Genomic DNA, 21,478 nt, shown 5'->3' with positions numbered 1-21,478 from the left:
GCCAGGCCAAGCTGGCAACCAACAAACAAGTCAACGTCACCCGGAGGATTTTGGCGCCGCGAGGTTGGCGCATACGAAGGGCAGCTTTTGCAAAGCCTAATACTGTGGCTTAACCTGCCCTTGTATTGGCTAAGAATCGTCGTGGGATTTTAGCACATTTTAGGACTTGATACTCGGTGTTGAGAACAATACGGAGATGAAACAAGCGATGATACTATTATTAATCCCTGGCGAAGGCGTGCCTTGGAGTCGTAGTAAGTACTACCTAGTAAGGGCACCGGGCGAGCTCCATTTGAGGCGCTACCACGGGATAACAAAGAAGCCGATCTTGAACCCGGGCCAGCCAGACTGCGCCCTGGGCGGGCGAGAGCCGCTGTGGCTGATGCTGACAGGCTCACCGGGGCACCGGAGAGCCGAGCACGGGTAGATATCTGGCATCATCGCATTTGATCTTGGGATGCAGGGTCGTCTTTCTCAGCGGCAGCATACGATCCGGCCGGAAGCGGGACGGTCCATGAAAATCCGAACATGAGCTTTGGGGCCCGGCTTTTGTTTGCTTTCTGCACCCTCCAGACTTGTTTCCCCTACAAGACCAGCCCTATTGTTGCTTGGTGTGTACGTGAAGCAACGTCAACCGGCTTCAGACAAGGGCCGCGGAGGAAGCATGTGGTTTCTGGTTGATCGTAGATGCAGAGTTTCGGCTTGGCCAAAGATACCCGTGATTTAGGGACTGCGGAGCATAACGCATCCGATCAACAACCTGCCGTCCATAGGTATACCTATAGGTATACAACGGACCCATTACACGGAGGCTCTGGCCATTCATTGCCTGGTGGACGTTGACTTGTGGAACAATAGACGCTTGCATTGATTGAATTTTGTCGGAGAATACTACCGGCGGTACTGCGGATGATTCTATGTATGCTCGTCATTCCAATGATAGCCCTGGCGGCTTGGACTCCAGACAGCGGTTAGAAATGGGTCGATATGAGTCCAATGCTGTTCGAGTCGACTCTGCACCCAGCCAAGTTGGTCAGTCATTCATTCAGGCAATCATTTCTGCATCGTATCCGTACTGCGTTGCCCTCCCTCCCCATCGACCCATAATTTCAACCTGACCGAACATCGTAGGCCTACACTAGTGGACAACTGCTGACACTTCAGGTCTGACCGCCAGAAGACACGGCGAGATGTTGAAATCGACCGACGAGCCTCCACTGACCGGCATCTCTATCGTGTGCATCAATCTGACGCACGCCCTTGGCGGGTCTGGTCTTCGAAAACGGCATGAACCCATCGAGTTTTTAGTTTTTTTTTTCTTCCTTCTTCTTTCTATGCCTGCGTCATGCAGGGAAATCCCAGAATGACATGCTCCATGTCAGTGAGCGCATCATCTAGGTTGCGTTTCTCCTCTCCACTGACAACGAAGAGCTTCAAGAAAAACATATGCGGCATCCTCCAGACACGATAATTCAGCGTGGCTGGTTGGTGCGAATGGGCCCGATGTTGTTGGAGGAATTGAAGCGGTGAAGAGACGCCATACCAATTTGGGCCATAAGTGGAGTGAGGTGCGCCATGCGCTGCTGGAAGGTGGGACATGCAGACGAGACGATCCAGTCGAGGAATGCAGATGCATCTCTCAGACAGGGCCAGACTTGGGATGTGCATGAAGGCCATGTAAGTTCCCGATGCGCAAGCCTGGCAGTGCCGCCAGCGACCTGCGAGCACACCCGTCGCGAGGCGGGCTGCTGGTAGTGGGTAATGTATCGATACCTCATGTCCTGAGGGCGGCGACTATTCGTACGGCGATGAGTATGGTATTGTCGCTTCTGCTCCTCTCCCGCCGACGTTTTGCATCTGCATTTCACTCTTTACCCTTCGGGCATGGACGCATGACCTAGCCTGCCTGTCATCATTAGGGTAATGATGCGCCTGTACACCACCCCGCAGGACATACGGATATTCTGGAGGCAATCAGATGCTTGGCTTGGTTGGTGTTATGTAAATGAACATACTACTCCGTATTATAGGGGCGAGTAAGGAGTGGCTGGATGGGAGTTGATGTTGGGTGTGGATGACAGCAGAGCGTCATGATGAACAACATGGAAGACGGCGGTGCGAGAATGGCAACCTGTGTACAACGAGAGCGAAAATGCAAGGACTTGGTTAGCTACGTTGTGGTTGCAGGGAAGAGGGATGATGGAGGAGGAGGCCCGTAGGGTCTTTGCTATTCACTTTTTAGGAACTGGAGCCCAGCAACATAACAAACTGTCAGTCATTTTTGTTTTCTTTGTTGCCTCTGCAAAGTGCGGATACGTGCTTTCCCGGAACCATCCGAAGTACACTACTTACCGTCTACCTAGGTAGGTAGGTAGCACCTAGGTAGGATAGCTTCCACACGTACATACCTGTACTATGTGGGTAGCATGAAAGAGGCAAACCCCCGTGTAAGAGGCTTGGAAGAGGAAGGCGGTACGGAAGGGTAGGGTAGGGTGTTGGCGGCAAGGGCGTTTTGCCTGTCGGATTGCCGAGCTTAACCCTTTACCCCCCCCCCCATCTTCAAATTGTTCTGGTTCCAATTTCACTTGGTTATCATGACATACCTACCTTGCATTGGGTAGTGTACATGCTGGAAGCGAGCTATGGTCTCGCGGGACAATGTACTTTCCAGTCGTGTTCAACGCGTGGAAACTTGTATAGCAAGCTCTTGAGCATTCCCCATTTCCTGGTCGCCTCTTCTAGGCCCTCCCGTTGCCGTATCGTGCGCCCATGTGCTGCCCGCATGCCCACCCATGACAGACGGGATCCTGGAGAAATGGCATCACCTGGGCGGCAGGCTGAAAAGCAGAGGGTGTCACGGTGGTGTGCACCAAGTCAAAAGACAACACTTGCAGGGATTCGCATGGTCCATATCACACCAGCTCGGCCAATGGCCCGCCGAGACCGCCCCTCATCACTGGCCAAGTTGCCAGGGGTCATGACATGGCCACCCACTCACTGGCGGGACAAGGAGCAATGGATGCCACCTACTTCGTACACTACTGTTGATAGGTATTTCGCCGACCGTGTTACCCCATCGTCAATCATGGGCCGCCATGCTGCTCTAGATCTATTACCTACTGTTGATAGGTACGGATTGCACGCATGCATGCAGCCGAGTCGGCGACGGAGGAGCAACGACTGTAAGACCCAAACCTTTGGACTGGGCCTGATAGACCAGGTAGTCATGGCTGGTATCCGTACCTCATCGAGCATCAATCAACATCCATTATGATTGTTCCTCTCATCTTCAACCTGCCGCGCTCCATCTGTAACACACTTGCCTCGACACACACATTCGCCTGGTTGACTCATCCTTGTGTACATTCATTTTGTATCCGAGACGTCGTTTTAACTTGTTTTTGTTGTACTTTTTGCTTTGTTTTTTTTGTCGTGTTGCATGGCGAGGCAGAACTCTTGAAGAAACAAGACGATACGATACGATACGATACGATACGATACGATACGATACAATACGGTACGACCCGATCCAGTCCGATCCAGGACATTTCCGCACTGGAAGGTGAAGGAAGAACGCCGGTTGGCCGTCGATGAGAGGGAGTCTTCTACAGAGACAGGTCCGATTCCCCCTGGCTTTCGACCTCGGGCAATTAATTGCCTTTCAACCTGGCCAGTCCGAGCCTGAGCTTACATACCGGTAGGTCGATGGGAACGACGCTACGACCGACATAAGGACGCGCCGCAACTCGGATCACGTCCCTGACCGGCACCGAACATCGAGAGCCTATTCGCCCAGCCCGCCGTTGGATGAGCCAAGCAGAGCCCGACGTCGATAGAGCGAATTGACTTGCCAGCTGCAGGTGGTTGTTGCCTGCCTTGACTCCTGCGGGATATTTGGCGGTCTGCAACACCACCATCCACCAACTCGTCTCGCCGCGACGATCCAGCGACGACGCGCCGGGCCATTGGCTCCCTATGCAGAAAGTGGCTTGTAAGAATCTTTCCCCCCCATTCCCCTTCTCCTTCCATCTATCCTACCTGGGCTGTCCCCAGCGTTCTTATTGCTCAGTTCTTCGCCTGTCTGGTTCAACCTCGCCTCAGTCAGGGAGGCTCAGTCGGATTAAAAAAAAAAATAAAAAAAAAAAGAAGGGGTCAGAGACGGCGTGCATCTCCGGAACGAGTACAAAGGTTGGGCGGCTGATTGACTTTCCTTGGACAGCCTTAGGGACCAGTTCGCCGGCCATCAGACGCTCGTGTGCTCGGTGCATTTAGAGAGCCGGACAGCATTAGACGGACGGCGACACCAGAAGCTGCATCCCTGTCTATCGCTTCCACTTGGCCCGCTATCGTCCAGTTCTCCCGCAATTCTGAACAGGGGACCAGGAACATAGTTGATCGAGGGAAGAGAGAGGCAACTCTACTTCCGCTGCCCTGCCCTGTCCTGCCATTCCATATCTTATCCGTCATTCTATGACTTCTCCCCCGCCACAATCCCTTCACCTCACCTTACCCTGAAGGTCCGCCTCCCCTTTCCCCTCCCCCAGGTCCCTTGCGCTGCTTAGCGCCAAGTGGTTCCCGTCCCTTTCATCCCACCTCTACCTCCCAGCCTGCGCAATTACGTCTTTTACTCTACGCGCAAGTCCCTCTCTTTTTTTTCTTTCCTTTTTATTTTTATTTTACTTACTGACTGGCACCAGCCGTGTCCCAGCTCGCCTGCATAGTACGAATCGAATTCACGGGACGCGCTCTATATTGTCCTGTGTCCCCGGCGCAATCAAACCGGTTTTTGCTTTGTCCACCTCGTTCTTTGGTCCAACGGCCTCGCGTTGGCGCGAACTTACTTCCTCTTCCGATACCCTTTGCATGAGGACGAACTGGACGACAAACGCAACGACGGTGAATACGACGACGATTACGAAAACTGCCATATATCCAAAATCCCACTTCCGGTCGTTCCTCTCACCCACTCGGCTTAAGTCCTATGGTTTTCACGCCCAGTTGCTGCAACACCAGTTCTACTTCTCAACATGGCTGCGGCCGCGGTATCGACGTTCTCCCTATTAGGGCAGGCAGGAGGTACATATGGATGGAGAACAACGACCCAATGTGCAAGGATTGAGCGGGAGGAGGCCGATGTGCGCATTCGCTTGCGCATGATCGCGCGCGCCTGGGAATCTGCTTCACACCACCTTCAGGTAGGACCCGAGCCTTCTTCGTCTGCCGTCATCATTTCCCCCAATTTATTCTCTCTGGAATTTTGTGCGCGTCCGTGTCCTTCCAGCCTTGACGCTGCCGCGGGCTCGTCACAGGTCTAACGGCTTTCGTTCGGTGCAGAGGCTAGTCAGGAAAATCTCCTAGGTGGAATCGGGGGAAGTGAGGCGCATGACGCACCCCCCCCCCATTCCACCACTTACACTGCCTTCAGATGAACGTCGGAGCTAAGCTGATCCGCTGACATCCATAGATTTCATCCCATCGCCAACCCCTCAAAACCACATGTGGCATCTCAAGTCCACTGAAAACACCGGAATCTGGCCCGCGATGGTTGCGACGCTTTAACCCGCCATCTGCACCTCTAGAGTCCTCTGAGCAAGTTATGGATCCCACCAACACTGGCGGTTTTGCTAGTCGGCGACCCCCGGACTTCTCCTTCCTCGCCCAGCCTCAGACTCCAAGCACGAATAAACGAGAAGGACGTACCGGCGACACCATTTTCCACGACCCCACGCACAACTTCCTCATCGACTTTGGCTCCGAGGAAGGCTTCACGCAAGCCGCGAAAAAAAAGAAGAAAGCGCCAGCTAAGGCCCCAACCGCCAACAATAACGGTAACGATGACGATGGTGCCAAGAAAGATGACGAAGGTGCCGGCGACGGAGGCGACAAGAGCGGCGATGCAAGCAATAACGGCGGTGCTGCGGGCGATGGGGATGGGGGCGACAAGGAGACGCCACCGCCGGCCGATGATCCACCTCCGGATTCCTTCGACGAGATCAAATTAGACGATGCAGGCGGAGGTGGCAACGGTACGCCTGATATCAGCATCAAAACAACAGAAACCAAGAAGTCGGGGTTTGGCGGCTGGGGTGCAAGTTGGGCATCGGGGACGGGATTAGGATTAGGGGGCTCGTGGGATTGGTCCGGTGCTAACAAGAAGGCGGCCGCGAACACGCCAGAAGAGGCGAAGGAAGAGGTCGATTCGAATCCATGGGGCCTCAGCGCTGCAAAGCCGAAGAAAAAGACAACGACGCTTGGATTCAGCTTCGGGGAGGACGCAGCAGCCGACCCGGAACCGGCCCCCGAGCTACCAAAGGAGGAGGAAAAGAAGGATGATGCCTGGGGGTTCGCTACCGCATTATCGAAGAAAGATAAAAAAAAGAAGAAAACTAGCATTTGGGGCGAAGCTGCGGAAGAGAAGGAAGAGCCGCCCAAGGTAGAAACTCCCGCTGACGACCCATGGGGTTCATGGGGCACCACAACTAAGACAAAGGGCAAAAATGACCCTGAACCCGAACCGCCCAAAGAGGAGACGAAACAGGACGACATCTGGGACACCTGGGGCCTGGGTAAGAAGAAGAAAAAAGAAGAGCCAGCGGTGGTCCCAGAACCTGAACCGCAGCCTGAGCCCGCGCCCGACCCACCAGCTGCCGCAGCGGATCCTTGGAGTTGGGGAACATCAACGAGTAAGAAGGACAAGAAGAAGAAAAAGGGCCTCCTTGACATTGAACCACCCAAGGCGCCGGACCCCGAACCCGAACCAGAACCAGAACCACAGCCGGAGCCGGAGCCGGAGCCGGAGCCGCCAAAAGCTGATCCCTTTGCAGGCCTGACCAAAACGCAAAAGAAGGCGAAGATGAAGGAGATAGCTGCCGCTGAAGCCGCTGCTGCTAAAGCCGCTGCCGCCGAAGCTGCCGCTGCCGAAGCTGCCGAAGCTGCCGCTGCTGAAGCCGCTGCTGCCGATGCCGCCGCTGCCGATGCCGCCGCTGCCGAAGCTGCAGCTGCTGCTGAAGCCGAGGCCGCCGAGAAGGCTCGGCTCGAGGAGGAACAGGCCGCCAAGATGGCCAAGATCGCCGACGAGGAGAAACAATTCGCTGCCTTGGAGGCCAAGAAGGCCAAGAAGGGCAGATTGACGAAGAAAGACCAGACCACCTACGACCAACTAAAGCAGTCTATCGACCAACGTGCCGCAGATCAGGCTGCTGCTGCAGATGCGGAAGCTGCCGCAGTCACTGATGCCGATGCTGCCGCCGCTGAAGCAGTAGAGGCCGCTCGCGTCGAAGAAGAGGAGCGGCTCGCCAAGGAAGCCGAAGAACAAGCAGCAAAGGAAGCAGCCGAGGCAGAAAAAGCAGCAGAAGCGGCCAAGACAGCTGCGGCAGTTGACGATCTCGGATGGGGTGTGACGACAAAGAGCAAGAAGAAGAAGAAGGGCAAGGCCGAACCCGAGCCCGAACCGGTCCCTCCACCGCCGCCACCCGCCCCTGAGCCCGAGCCCGAGCCCGAACCGGAAAAGAAGGACGACCCCTGGAGCTTCACTACCACAACGTCGAAGAAGGACAAAAAGAAGAAGAAGGAACTTATTGCCGATCCTGAACCCCTCAAGGAACCAGAACCCGAACCAGAGCCCGAGCCCGAGCCCGAGCCCGAGAAACCAGCGGAAGATGACTTATGGACCAGCCTGATATCCTCCAAGAAGGACAAAAAGAAGAAAAAGGGCAAGACTCCTGAACCTGAGCCTGAACCTGAGCCTGAGCCCGAGCCGATTCCCGAACCTGCTCCAGATCCTCCCGCAGCTGAGCCGGAGCTGGAACCGGAGACAGAGAAGAAGGAGGAGGACGACTTCTGGGGCGTTGCTTCTTCCAAGAAGGACAAGAAAAAGAAGAAAGAGGCGGAAGCCGAAAAGCCTAAGGACGACTCTTGGGGCATCTGGGGCCTATCTTCCAAGAAAGACAAGGATAAGGACAAGGACCAAGAGAAGGAGAAGAAGAAGAAAAGCAAAGAGGCGCCGTCTGCAGAAGAACCAGAGGCAGAAACAGCCGCAGACGATAACTTGGCTCTGAGCAAGTCGGAAAAGAAAAAGAAGAAGAAGAAGGACGCCATGGCCCTGGTTGAGTTCGGTGGAGAAGAAGAGGAGACCACTCCTGCCCAGGAAGCCCCTCCCGCCGTGCCCAATATTTCCGACCCCATGGATGACGACGGTTTCTTCAGCTCCTGGAACATCGGCAAAAAGGACAAGAAGAAGGGAGCCGACGCTGAGGCTGCCTCAGTGAGACCTGATGCAATTGAGGAGCCGGCAGACGACATCTGGGGAACATCGTCATCCAAGAAAAAGAAGGACAAATCCAAGAACGAACCTGTGGAAGTCATGGACGAAGAGCCTAATGTGGATTCCGTACAACCAGACTCGGTCGAGGAGACCAGAGACAAAGGCGAAGATGATGATTGGGCCGCCTGGGGATCCTCGAAAAAGAAGTCTAAGAATCGTAAGGACATACTCGCCGACCCTCCACCGCCAGCTCCTACCCCTCCCACCTTGGACATGACTGAGCCTGAAGCAGAACCAGAACCTGAGAAAGACAAATCCAGCTTTTGGGGCGACACGACCTCTTCCAAGTCAAAGTCCAAGGACAAGGATAAAGACAAGGAAAAGGAGAAGTCCAAAAAAGAACCTAAGCTGAGCGAGAAGGAGCTCAAAAAGCTCGAGAAGGAGAAGAAGAAGGCAGAGAAAGAAGAAGCTGCGCGCAAGGCTAAAGAAGAGGAAGAGGCTGCAGCCGCTGCGGCCGAAGAAGCAGCCAAGGAAGAGGAGGAGCGTCTTGCTCGAGAAGCGGAAGAGGCCGCCGCCGCCGCCGACGTCGAGGCTGCCGAGAAGGCTCGCCTCGAGGAGGAACAAGCCGCCAAAATCGCCGAGGAAGACGAGCAGTTCGCTGCCTTGGAGGCCAAGAAGCTCAAGAAGGGCAAATTGACAAAGAAAGACCAAGCCATCTACGACGAGTTGAAGGAGTCTATCGATCAGCGCGCCGCAGATCAAACTACTGCAGATGTGGAAGCTACCACGGCCGCTGAAGCAGCAGAGGCCGCTCGCATTGAGGAAGAGGAGCGTCTCGCCAAGGAAGCCGAAGAGCAAGCGGCGAAGGAGGCTGAGGAACAGGCGGCGCGTGAACAAGAAGAGGCCGAGGCCGCGGAGAAGAAGTCGAAGAAGACTTCCAAGGCAGAGAAGGAGTCCAAGTCCAAGTCCAAGTCCAAGGAGAAAGAAAAGGAGAAGGAGAAGAAAGACAAGAAGGACAAGAAGGACAAGAAGAGCAAGGATAAAGACAAGGACGAGGACCCCGAACCGGCTCCGGAGATCGGCAACGACGATGACCTGGGCGACATTGAACTTACTGAAGAGCAAGTAGCGGAGCTCCTGGCCGACCCCGAGCCCGCAGAGCCAGACCCACCCCCACCTCCCCCCGCGCCGGAACCCAAGCCGTCCAACAACGCCTTCAGCTTCTGGGGCGTGAACACCAAGAAGTCTAAGAAAGGTATGCGGCCTCAGGCATGGCCTCCAGTTTCCCTGACCACCACTGCACCTACCAGAGTTTCACCGGGATCATTGAAATGAGACGTCTCGTCACATCGAATGTCTATCAAGATTACAGCTGACTTGTCTTTGTTCTAGCTCAAGAAGGTGCGGATCTCGGCTGGAATGATACGACTACCTCATCCGCCACAAACAACGATGCCCCGACCTGGATGCAACCATCTACGGCTCGTAAGGCCAAAGGAACGAAGATTGCTGACAAGTTAAAAGCATTTGAACCAACGCCGCCTCCAGAAGACGAACCGACCCCTGTTGTTGAGGAACCTGCCCCTGAGGAAGCGCCACCAGAGGATCCGGCCCCAGAGGAGGAACCTGTTCCCGAGGATCCCATTCCGCCGCCTCCAGATCCACCGAAAGCCTTGACAAAGGAAGAGAGGAAGCGACTCAAAAAGGAGAAGAAGCGTGCTGAAGCCGAGTTTGCACCGCCGCCGCCGCCGCCGCCACCACCACCTCCTGTTGAAGACCCACCGTTAGTTGATCTTGAGGAGCCAGCTGACGAGAACAAGTCATCAGAACCCCCGGGAGCTTTCCCGGCCGATGAAGATGAGAACGAAATCATCGAAGTGATCGAGATGCCAGTGGAGAAGAAGAAGAAGAAGAGCAAGAAGAACAGAGAAAGGGATCTTCTTGCCGAAGACGTCCCTCCCCCGCCAGCTCCACCACCGCCCCCTGCCGTACCTGAGGCCCCAGAGCCAGGAGAACCCGATGCCGAGGAAGAGGTGTTGACACCTCCCCCTGAGGTGAAATTGAACAAAAAGGACCGGGCCAAGATCAGCCGCGAAGGTTCATCGTGGGGCATGTGGTCGGCCTCGGCACCTCGCGACAAGGACAGGGAGCGAGACCGCGACCGCCGTGACCGTGACCGTGACCGGGAGAGAAGTTCCAAGCATAAGTCTGAAAGACGTGAGAGGAAACAGGCAGCTGGTGAGAAAAAGGAGGGCAAAAGCTCGTCCAAGGGTTCGAGCTCCGGAAAGGGCGATCGTGCCGAGAAAGAAATGGAGACGTCGGCGCCAACGCGCCCAAAGCTCATGTCCGTGTTCAGCACCCCTCCAATTTCACGCACCGCTTCAACCCGGGATCGGCGTCACGGATCTAGTGGCCGGCCGTCACGTCGTCACTCTGTCGACGTTACCGGCTTGGTATCACCGCCTCCTGAAGATGCGCCTCCAGTATCTTCCAAAGCCGCCAAAGTCCTGGGCGTCGACAAGTCAAGCAGACGCCGCAGGCGTGCTCCTGCAGAGGATGATGACATCGTAATGGTCGGGGCAAATGGTGATGGAGAGGATGCCAACCCCCCAAAGTCCTCTCGCCGGCGATCCAGACAACCCAAAGACGACGACATTGTTATGGTGGACGCAGACGTCCCTTCCGAGCCACCGCCCATGAAACGGTCCAGCTCGAGCGCCAAGAAAGGGCTTGGTGGACTGTTTAGCGGTCTCCGAACCCCCAAGACAGAACGCCCAGACCCGTTGCGAAGACGCCACACATACGCGACTGACGATGAAACTAGACGCGAGCGCCGAAAGGGTTCTTCTGGTGATGCCGAAGAGGCAGATCTGGCGGCAATGACTGACATGGACCAGGAGGCCCGCCGTGCTGCTCGTCGTGCCCGCCGTGCTGCAAGGGATGCCGAGGTCGAGGTCGTGGACCCGTATGGCGATGAGGCACGTCGTGCCGCCAAGGAAGAAGCTAGGCGTGAACGTCGCCGCCGGAGGGAAGAAGAAGACGCTCAGGCGCGAAAGCAAGAGGAAAAGGAGGCGAGGCGCGCAGAACGACGCGCCGCCCGCCAACGTGAGGAAGAAGAGCGAAGGGCAGCCGACGACCGAGAGGCTGAGCGAGCCGAGCGGCGGCGACGCCGCAAGGAACGTGAGGCCGCTGCTGCCGCCGCCGCCGAAGCAGATATGGAGGCTAGACGAGCGGCACGTGAAGAACGCCGTCGAGCCCGTGCTGCTGAAGCAGAAGACGAAGAGGCCCGGAGGGTCAGGCGAGAGGCTCGGCGCGCCGCTCGTGCGGCCGGTGAAGCAACGGACGCAGAAGAATTTCGCCATCGCAGCAGCCGAAAACGGTCCACCTATACATCGGGTGACGAAGCCATGCATTCATCGCGCCACCGCTACCGGCGCGACGAGGAGGTAAGGCCGGCATGGCCCCATTCCGGCACCTCATCGTGGGTTAAGGAGCACTCCGATGCGGGTCCGCCCCCGGAGGACGGCGGACAGACAGACGCGGTGCCGCAGACGGAGGACGAAGCGCGGCGCGAGCGGCGCGAGCGTCGGCGCAGGGCCAAGTACGAATACGGCACGGCAGACGAGGCGGACGATCGCCGCCGCAGGGCTCGCCGTGAGGAGCGCGAGCGCAGATACGGGGGCGGCAGCGGGGGGGTCGGCGCCGGCGGTTCGGAGGGCAGCGACGAGCGGCGCCGGCAGGCCATGTTTTCCGACGCGACGGCGACACCGCGGGGGAGCTGGTGGAGGAAGCTGACTGGCTAATGTTTTGCTGCGCTACGATGTGTACGAATGGAACCACCAGCCAGCGAGCGCCGGAATATTTCTGGAGGATGGATTTACTGTTTTGCTTCTTGTTTGGGACGCCGCGAGAAGACATAGCGACCCGCTCACGATATAACTGGCGTATATATACCCACCATACAACCGGAATTCGACTTGTCATTTCTGTTAAATACATGAACATCTTGTTCCAACACACGTGTATACACCCTCCTTCGCCAGTTTCGGGCCTTGAATAACACATAGATACGATGATGCGCAGACATGCACGCACTTTGGGGAGGTTGCTCCTTTCCATGTCAAAGCAGACAATGTCGAGTCGCAAAGCCAAATACTTGTCATTTGTACATCAATGAAGTGGAAAGAAGAAGAAAAAGAATAAAAAAAACCACAGGTCGGTGAGCAGCTGGTGGGAAGTGGAACCTGTATCTGATGCACCTCGGACCGAAGCAATCGTGGTACCGATTCCCGCTCCTGTCCCTAGCCACTAATTATGATTAGGACGATGCGCGTTGAGATGAACGAAACTAAGCATTATATATGGTACTACACTGCCGAAGTAGGCATGATTTGGATATATGGCAACGCCGCCCAATGGCGGGGTATGTGTCCTCCTCCCCCATGACGCCTCGTCTTAGTGAGTGGAGGCAATGCTTCTCAACAGACCCTGAATCGAGTAAACGAGATGGGAAAATAATAACCGATTGACGCTTTATCGCAGACCGGTCAGCTTGAGCAGATCGTGCTGGTGGAAATAAGCGCGGACGCGCTTGCCATAAATGTCTGAATGACGCGTCAGTCCTACCATACCTAGTCACATACGATCGGGCGCGAAACTTACACATCGGAATGCTCGAAGCGCAGATTACCACCTGAACACTTGCGATGGCCATCATGGTGGGCTTGATTCCACCCGCAATGATCCAATCGTACGCGCTGTACGTCAACCCGAAGCTAAAGATGTTCTTGAAGATAATCATGATGGTGAAGCCCTCGATGGCGATTTCGCGGTACGCGTCGACAATGTACAGGGAGCTGGCTACTGCGCCAATGACCATACCGGCGACCTCGAAACCGAAAAAGATGAGCGGGACGCTGTAGTGGTACTGCTGGCTGGCGAGACCGGCAGAAGTGATGGCGAAGCCGTACAGGCCTATGCCGCCGACAATAAACATGGGAAGCACCATGACGATCCGGAACTCTGGCTCGTAGATGCCGCCGTTGCGGCGAGTCATGAAGTTGGCACTCCAGTCGGAGAAGACGCCAGCGATGACGAACCCAACGAGGGCTCCTACGAAAGCGCCCACGTAGGCGTACCCGGCGTTGACCTCGTTCCAAAAGTAAGGTGGTCCCAGGAAGATGGCGGCAACAATGACACCAATGAAGACAGTCCAACCAATCATGGCGCCCTGAATCAAACACCCCCATAGGAAGGCGGGCTGAACAAACAGCGGAAACGGGCGCAGAAGAAGCTTCCAGTAGCTCTCATCCGTCTTGCGGCCGTCGAACAAGGCAAGCGACTGTACATATGTCTTTTTGGGAGTGTGAGCTCCTCGGCTAGCTTCCAGCCCGGGTGTGTTTGTCGATGAGCCGGCGGTCAACTTCTCGCGGTCGTCGCTAGGCGGGTTGCTTGAACCGTCCCCGAAGAAGCCGCCGGGCTTGCTGGCAAGTTCGATGGACTCGGCACCAATATCGGTGTTGAGCGCGGCGTCCCGGCGGTAGGCAGTCTCCGGGCACAAGAAGAATACGGCGGGAAGCATAATGGCGCAGAAGATGGCCTCGAGGTAGAAAGTCCACCACCAGCCGATAGTGTGGGTGATTTTGCCGACGACGATAGGGGTGAAGAAGGCGCCGCCAAACACAGCCAGGTTCGTGAAGGCCATGCGCGAGCCGCGCTGGTGGACAAAGTATAAATCACCGACGGCAGCGTTGACGAGGCTCTCAAAGGGCGTGCAGCCGATGCCCTGAACGAGCCGGGCGCCCAAAAGCGAGTTGTAGCTCGTTCCGACGGCGCCGGCCCAGGCGGAGGAAGCGATGAGGATGCATGTTCCCAAGATAAAGAGGTGGCGCTTACCCCAGACACGCGCAGAAGGGACAAAGAAGATGGCGGCAGCGCCAGCACCAAGGAGAAAGTATCCTGTCAGGAGAGCGACGTGGGTGAAGTTGCTGCGGAAGAGCAGAGTGATGGTGACGGTGTTGGCGGCGAGGATGGGCCCTAGGGCGGTCGCAAAGATGGCTGTGAGGGAAAGGATGAGGGTGATGAGGTCTCGCTTCCACAAGGGCCAGTTGAGGGGATCATTCGGGTCGTCGGAGGGTTGGGGAATCTAGTAAGGAGACGCTGTCAGCCATGCGTGGACGGGTCGCGACGGGGGCGCTGTCGGCTCACGAGTATGATGGGCACGTCGCCGCTCGAATCGACTTTCAATCCGTGGTGGGCATCGGTCGCGGTCTGTGGAAGGCTGGGATCGTCGAAGTAGCGCGTCGTCCCTGGAGTTTTGACATTGGGCGTGAGCAATGAGATGACAGTAGGCCAATGCGGGCAGCAGGAGAGTTGAGCGCGCATGCATGGGACGACTTACCTGGCACATTGTTCAAGGTCTTGGACTCGAGCACACCGAGACCCATGGCTACAGGTGGTCGGTTTTGTAGAGACGATGGTATGTTAGCAGTCAGTGTGACAGGCGAGGAATCATGACGATGAGACGGAAAAGAGGTAGACGGCCGTCACAATGCATTGTCATCGAGAAGAAAGACCTGGGGAGGGAAGAGAGCAAGAGGAGCAGGGAGGGAGAAAGGACCCGGAGCGTCGGATTAGCCTTTTTTTCCCCTACACTACCAGGTAGGACCGACCCAAACCAAAGTCGGCCATAGTGGAGCTGACGGGTCCGTTCGTGCAGTACAAATACTTGTACAACAGTCTAATCGAATCTGTGCCGCCTGCAAGCAGTTATTCGAGAACGAGGTTCGTATTTACCATACTGGTAGGCAAGCAATCAGCTTTTATCAATCGACTATAATTTTTCTATATAGTTCATTGATTTCGTCGCTCTTTTCGTGGTTGGAGCCATAGGGTGAAAATGCAGGCAGTAGGGCAATGTTTTCAAAAGCACGTCGCTGTAGGTACGAGGTAAGTAGGTACCCAGGTACGGTACGGTACGGGGGTACAGTCAGAACTTTAGAACCGTGAGACGGTACTTAGGTAGGGTCCACTCCAGTGTACCTGGGTATATTTACTTGGACCGCTAGGGGTTATTGGCATGTGGGGTCGCCCATCAATGTTATTATCATGAATTGTGTGGCTCATTAAACCTTAAAAGGCGATAAAGAAAAGAAAAGAAAAAAATACGAGCATCCCAACCGGCCGGCCAACTGAGATTTCCCAGGAAAGCCTATCTTGGCCGGGTCCTCCAACCTACCTCTTTGGAAACCATGCCTCAAACCGCCCGGGGCCCCAGCGAACTCAAGAAGACGGGCGGGCGCTAACCACATCCATCCTGTTCAGGCAAAAGCAGCGATAAAGAGGCAAATGTTTGGTTTTCTACATTGTATGGGGGCCACCAACCATCTCCATCATGTTGGCCGGAGCTTCCCGTTTTTCTCTACCTCGTCCGTAGGCCCCAAACTCAATGTCTGAGCACACCTACTCGGATACTGACGATGACAAAATAGTAACGGAGGTGACGAACTCTCTACAATCTCAAACGAACCTTGGGACACATTCTGTCATGCGGGCCTTCTTCCGCCCTCATTGCTGTCTGTTAAGCCTGGGGGCGCATATTTCGTACATATCTCCATCTTGTACGGTATAGCGCTATAGAAACGCCTACGCCAAAAAAAAAAAAGGAATAAAAAGAATACTTGGTAAACAGTGATGCTATTTTTGTTGCGACAAAAGTGACGTCGTTATCATCGACTCGAGATTTTGATGTTTATTCATTATATGTGAGATTTTTTCGTCTTGTCAGCCATGCACCCCCGGGGGGGTGTACGAAAGGAGGGCGCTTAGATTTATCTCGTTTCTGTACATCGTCTATTCCTGACGCATAGCTGCCGGACTCGAGTTCGCCGAGTCCGCACAGTCTCGGGTGTGCCCAGGGTAAGCGAGGTAGCTCGTGAGCTTTACTAATGCTTTTCAAATTCAATGAGGCCACTCTGAGTTTGGCTATTACCGAACTCGGTGGTAGGTAGTCCCTTAAGGTTAGGTAGGCAGGCGGATAGATATCTACTGTAGATTCAACTCTGTACTGATAATAAAATACTATCGACCAAGAGGGACTGCTGTGTCCAAAGAGGTGTTGCAGCAAGACTTGTACTTCCTGTCTAATAGACGATCCGGTACGCCCATGTCAACAGCGGGGCATCTTGTTTGCATCTTGACCTTCAATCCACCAGGTTCCAAAAGATTTCCATCTCAAATATCAAGCTATACAGACTGCAAGAGGCTCTTAAACACACTTTGACCAGAAACTATGGGCTGTAAGTCAACCTTATTTAAAATCTTTCGAGCGCCTATAAATCCAAACATGACAGTTCTCCGGTATGAGTTGATTTGTACGGAGTACAGGGAGTGCAGATTCATCGCTTGCCTCGAAAAGCTCCTTCGATTTTTAAGCGACGTGATTCTACATGCTGAATGAACAACAGCTGGGCAAAAAAAGACGCGGCTGCGGTCAATAACCTACATTGTACACGGTGAGTTGACCGGCCACCGTGTGGGTTTTTTTTTTCTTTTCTTTTTCTTGTTAAACATCGCAACTGCGTCTGTCATACCAAACCCATTCAAGAAGGGCGGCGAACACGGCCCATAAAAAAAGTGACAGAAATTCAAGCATGCGGGACCCGATCCAGCATCTTTCGGCCTTGCGTATCGACTTTGTGGAATCCACTAGCAGGCGGAGCGGAAATAACATGGGGTACCCGTGTTGTTACCCGATTTGGCAATCCGCAAGCGCGTGGAAAGACGAGTAGGAAGGACATAAAACGACACTGACCTGCATCAAAGACAGCAGCAGTTCTTCCAATTCAGCCCGCACCCAAGTATTTGACACCAAGGCGTAACCAAAGTTTCATTGTCAAAGAAACCAAGGACGCGGTTGGATAAGTCGGTTCTTCTGCCCTCCCGTCGTCTTTGGGAGCGGAGGAAGCGGTCGATATCTTCCTGGCCGTCTACGAAATTCCATAAGGCTGGGTAGGTGCGTTGAATTTTTTCCCGCTCGCGCCTCCTCTGCCTCACGAAGATACATCTCTTCTTATTTGGATCTCCCCACGTGGTGCAGTTTGTATGGAAAACGCCTTTGTTCAAGCCTTGCATTTTGGAACCATGCTGCTTTGGTGAGCTTTGTTCGCCCTTTTTTGACTAGAGTTTGGGGTCAAGTATTTCATATGCAGCAGCGCTGGCTGAAGACTGGTTTCTGAGTTATGAGAAACTACTGCCTAGCAGGACGTCAATCAAGGTCGCGAACCCGTCGAAGCGAATGGCCTCTTTAGGCCTTGGGACCTAGATGGAACCTCCAGGCAATACCAACTAGGAGACACTATACACACAATGCTAATAGAGGGACAGACTAGTCGACTTGCCGTACACGGTTGGCCGTTATAGTCCTCGTAAAGACTAGGTTTGGTGGCTACAAAAAATTTCTAAAACAAAGGGTCGGGTAATAATAGGTGCCGCACAAGACGCCGCGGACGGAACTCCTGCCGTACAGAAAGTTTGAATCCTGCGCCTTTGGTAACTTTCAGAGACCCATAATGAAGCCGGCAATTCCAGATGTGTACTGGGCCGACTGATATCCGACTATGCCTGCCACGAGAGCGCGTCTTTACGGATTTGGCAACCCGATTGGCGGCATCTTGCGTGTCTAACCCGCAAACGTTTTAGGTCGTCGTGACGACAGGCTTAAAAGGATCATAAGTTGCAAAAACCGTCGCCGTTTAACTACGTAAACCGCTCAAAAAACGATGTTGGCTGCAATTTCGTCTGGAAACCACAGGAGCTGGTTAAATACAGAGAGCATGGCTCGATGTGAACACAGCGATGAAAATTGGCAGCGTTTCAGGCAATGCGTAATAGGTACGGTACGATACGGTACGGACATGCCAAAATGCAACGCGAACTAACCAGAATATCACAGGCCCATCTCCAAGATCAAAAGAATGAGTGGTCTCCGAGCCCGAGGTGTCCCCCGCTGAAAAAGAAATCCATTGTCTCTAGCGACAGAGCGCCGTCAAACTCAGGGGCCAGTGTGTCTCCCGTAAAAGAGGAGGGAATTTGACCGTGCTGCTGACCTGGCGTGTCCTGTTGCGGTTGCTGTGTCGTCTGAGACCAGGTGGGAGCCGTTACCATGCCCGGTGGTTGTAGTCCACCCACCCCATGGTGATCCACGGCAACGGCGGGACCTGGCGCGGCTCCATCGGCTGACGAGCGGGCCTCGATTCGTAAAGAGACCTTCTTCAGAGCCCGTTCGAGCCCAAATTGTATCGCCGACGGCGCGCTGTTCCCCGCTACGCCATTGTGCTTCTGTGCGGCGCGGAGCAGCGCCAACACCTCGTCGTCCGCATCGGACGGCAAGCCCCCGGCCGCCAGCGCTGCCGGCTTCTGCTCGTGCTTTGAGATGATCAGCATCGCGTACGCCACGCACAGCCGATGGAACTCGGGCAACTCCTCGGCGCGGGGGGCCGGCATGTCGACGAACGCCCGGACGACATCCGTCGCGAAGGTGCTGACGCGGGATTGCGCCATGTCGGGGGGTCCTTGGGACCCTGGCTGATCGTGAGCCCCATCCTTCGCCGCAGCGTCAACCGGGTGAAGTCTCGGCGAGCTCGACAAGGAGTCTTGGTCTGGCGCGGCCTGGTCGTGTTCGAGCGAGCGCCGGGCGAGGATCAGCCACGCGATGGAGTAGCTTATTCTCAGCGTCGATGAGGCAGAAAGTTCTGTCCATCAAACGCGTCAGTTTTGTACATTTATTTTCCTTTCTTCGCCGCCAAGTCATCCAAATCATGTCCACAAAGTCGCTTACGGAGCCACATTGTATTCATACTCATCCAGAGTGGCCGTTTCATACTCTGAACTCACCAAACAAGGAGTTCCACCTGGTCCTCCACGCGGAAAGCTCCGCGCATGTGCCGTCACTGCCCAGGTATAGCCTCTGCGAGAACTTGTCCTGCAGTACCAGGTAGAGCATTATTTCGGCATATACCATGGCGTCCCTCATCGTCACCTCCTCAAAGTCGAGCAGGAGTTTGCACTGCCGGAGATATGCAGCCGGGACAGTCGCCGGTCGGCCAGTTGTCGCCGCCCAGCTGGAAGGTGGCTCGACGTCAGCATCATGTCTTCGGAAGTTGCTCGTAAATTGTGTGCGATGATTCCACGCATTAAAGTCCACTTCTGCGCTTTCTTTTTCCTCATTCCTAAAGGGGGTACTGTTCGAGTGAAGTTTGGGGACAGGGACTTACTGCAGATTTACCAAGCAGGTGTTGGCCCAAAGCCTCATAACCCTCTGGTCTCCCTCCGTCGACGTCCCAGACTTTGTCCTCGATAGTATTTCCGAGAAATTGATGCTCAACATCGCTTGCTGTGCGCAGTGTCCGCTTACCAACCAACTATCGATATATTCGGGTCCCTGATATCATCGTATTATTAGCACCGTCTGCACTTATAATGCCAATGTTCCCATTTCCCCCGCGTTGCAACTCAAGATTGTCTCTGTACCGGGCTAAGTGCACCCACGTACCGATGGCGCTGAAGCCCACAGGCTCATGATCAGAATCCCCATCAACTCCTCCAGGGGCAACGGGCTCGCGATCATCAGCTGGCCCATCTGCAGCCGAACGTGTTCAAAAATGCGGCGGTGCAGCACCGACGAGCTGTGCTCCGAGAACCGCATTGCGTGCAGGCAGCAGACGTCGTGCAGAAAGGGTGACGCATGCCGGAGGTCCATGTTTCTGGGGGTGAGGTCGACCTCGCTGTTGATGAGAAGAGTGTGCCTTCGTCGGCGTACAAATCTGCATAGTGCTTAGTTTATGGGAGAACTGTCTCCTGCAGCCCGTCCGAAGCACAGAGAAGGAGGCGTCTTTCCTCGCATTCATATTCTCCACCCTTCCTTCTCACGTATATATATATGTGTGTGTGTGTGTGTTATGTGTGTGTATGTGTGTGACTTTGGGAGCATAGGAAGTCAGCCAGGGACAGAACTCACTCGGCAAGTAGATCTCGGGCTGTTTTTTCATCCAAAATGCCCTGCGATACGACATCAGCCTGAACGTCGAATGTCCTTCGATGCCCCCCGCTCAGCTGTCTCCCAACTTTCCGTATGACTTCCGCCGGGGACAGATAGACGTCCCGATCCGCCGGCTCCACATCTTCGTCACTCGATGCCTTGGCAGCATCGACGTCTCCGTTACCGTTCTTGTCAACAGATGTATGATTCGGCTGCGTCCGCAGTTGCTGTTGCTGTCCCTGATGGCCAGTCGCCAGAGTCTGCCCCGAGTCTGGCCGACTCCCAGAGGCGAGCGCCTGCACCGTCGCCTTGAGTTCAACAATCGAGGCCTCTAGACTTCGATACCTATGAACGAAGAATATTGAGCATATGTACTATGTGCAGCTGCCGGCTTCAAGGAGTGTATGTCGGAGGGAACGGAAACAAATCCAGTTTACCTTCCTTCGATATCAGGCTTAATTGGTGCTTCACGGGAAGAAACCGAGTGCGTATCGCCGCTGTCGTTCCACGTGCAATTAATCCTGTCATAATCAGCATTCTGCCGCTATTTTTTACCTCTACTGCCTGATCCGGCTCGTTTGCATTGTTTGTCCTCCGAGTGACTGCCGCAACCGATGTCCACTGGCCAACCGACGTACCTCAGCGAGCGGCACCGCGCACAAACATCCGACTCCTCGTCAAGCTCGCATCGGCACTTCTGCCTGCGGCACGTATCACATGAGAGAATGCGCCTCTTCCTTTTCCGGCCCGAGTCCTCTCTCCCCGCCTCATCCCGTCGGCTTCCGTCGCTCAGCCTGCGGCGGCGAAAGCCAGGCGAGTTCTCCTCATTCTGCATCTCCCCCTCTCGAAGGCCCTCCGAGACTGCTGGCTCACGAAACGGTTTGCGGGAAGCTGTGTGACAAACGAGTTCGACGGGTGTAGATAGGTGTCTCGTGGAGGATTGTGGTGGTTGGCTTGTAGTGGTCTCGGGCGAAACAGGAGATACACGGATATCTCAGCGAGCCTATCGATTGGCTGAGAGAACCCCGCAACCTCATATCATATTGCGTGCGGGTGGGGAAGGAGTTAACCGGAAATCGACGGACTGCCGCCAGAAAGCGTTCTAGGAAGGAATGCATGTAGGAACCCGAGAAAACGTGGTTCTGTTGGTAGTTTAAGCTTCTGGGAAACTCTATATA

At 54.9% G+C, this 21,478-nt stretch overlaps 3 protein-coding genes across 3 annotated transcripts; 1 reads left to right on the top strand and 2 right to left on the bottom strand.

Moving 5' to 3' along the window:
• Positions 1–5,596: 5,596 nt before the first annotated feature.
• GLRG_03933 (uncharacterized protein) lies at positions 5,597–12,066 on the top strand (the record flags this gene model as incomplete). Its single annotated transcript, XM_008094618.1, has 2 exons — positions 5,597–9,518; positions 9,656–12,066. The coding sequence occupies 2 exons, from the start codon at positions 5,597–5,599 to the stop codon at positions 12,064–12,066; spliced, it is 6,333 nt and encodes a 2,110-aa protein (XP_008092809.1).
• A 730-nt stretch (positions 12,067–12,796) lies between these two features.
• Positions 12,797–14,709, bottom strand: GLRG_03932 (major facilitator superfamily transporter; the record flags this gene model as incomplete). Its single annotated transcript, XM_008094617.1, has 4 exons — positions 12,797–12,867; positions 12,926–14,408; positions 14,471–14,571; positions 14,664–14,709. 4 exons carry the CDS (start codon positions 14,707–14,709, stop codon positions 12,797–12,799), a joined length of 1,701 nt encoding a protein of 566 aa, XP_008092808.1.
• Positions 14,710–18,229: 3,520 nt separating this feature from the next.
• GLRG_03931 (uncharacterized protein) lies at positions 18,230–21,135 on the bottom strand (the record flags this gene model as incomplete). The annotated part of the gene is made up of 6 exons (XM_008094616.1): positions 18,230–19,014; positions 19,157–19,383; positions 19,537–19,703; positions 19,815–20,085; positions 20,280–20,645; positions 20,939–21,135. 6 exons carry the CDS (start codon positions 21,133–21,135, stop codon positions 18,230–18,232), a joined length of 2,013 nt encoding a protein of 670 aa, XP_008092807.1.
• Between the last annotated feature and the right edge of the window lie 343 nt (positions 21,136–21,478).

The sequence above is a fragment of the Colletotrichum graminicola genome, assembly GCF_000149035.1.
Source record: "Colletotrichum graminicola M1.001 genomic scaffold supercont1.12, whole genome shotgun sequence".
Classification (NCBI taxonomy): domain Eukaryota; kingdom Fungi; phylum Ascomycota; class Sordariomycetes; order Glomerellales; family Glomerellaceae; genus Colletotrichum; species Colletotrichum graminicola.
The sequence above is the reverse complement of the archived record's forward strand: the minus strand, read 5'-3'. Positions and strand labels throughout refer to the sequence as shown.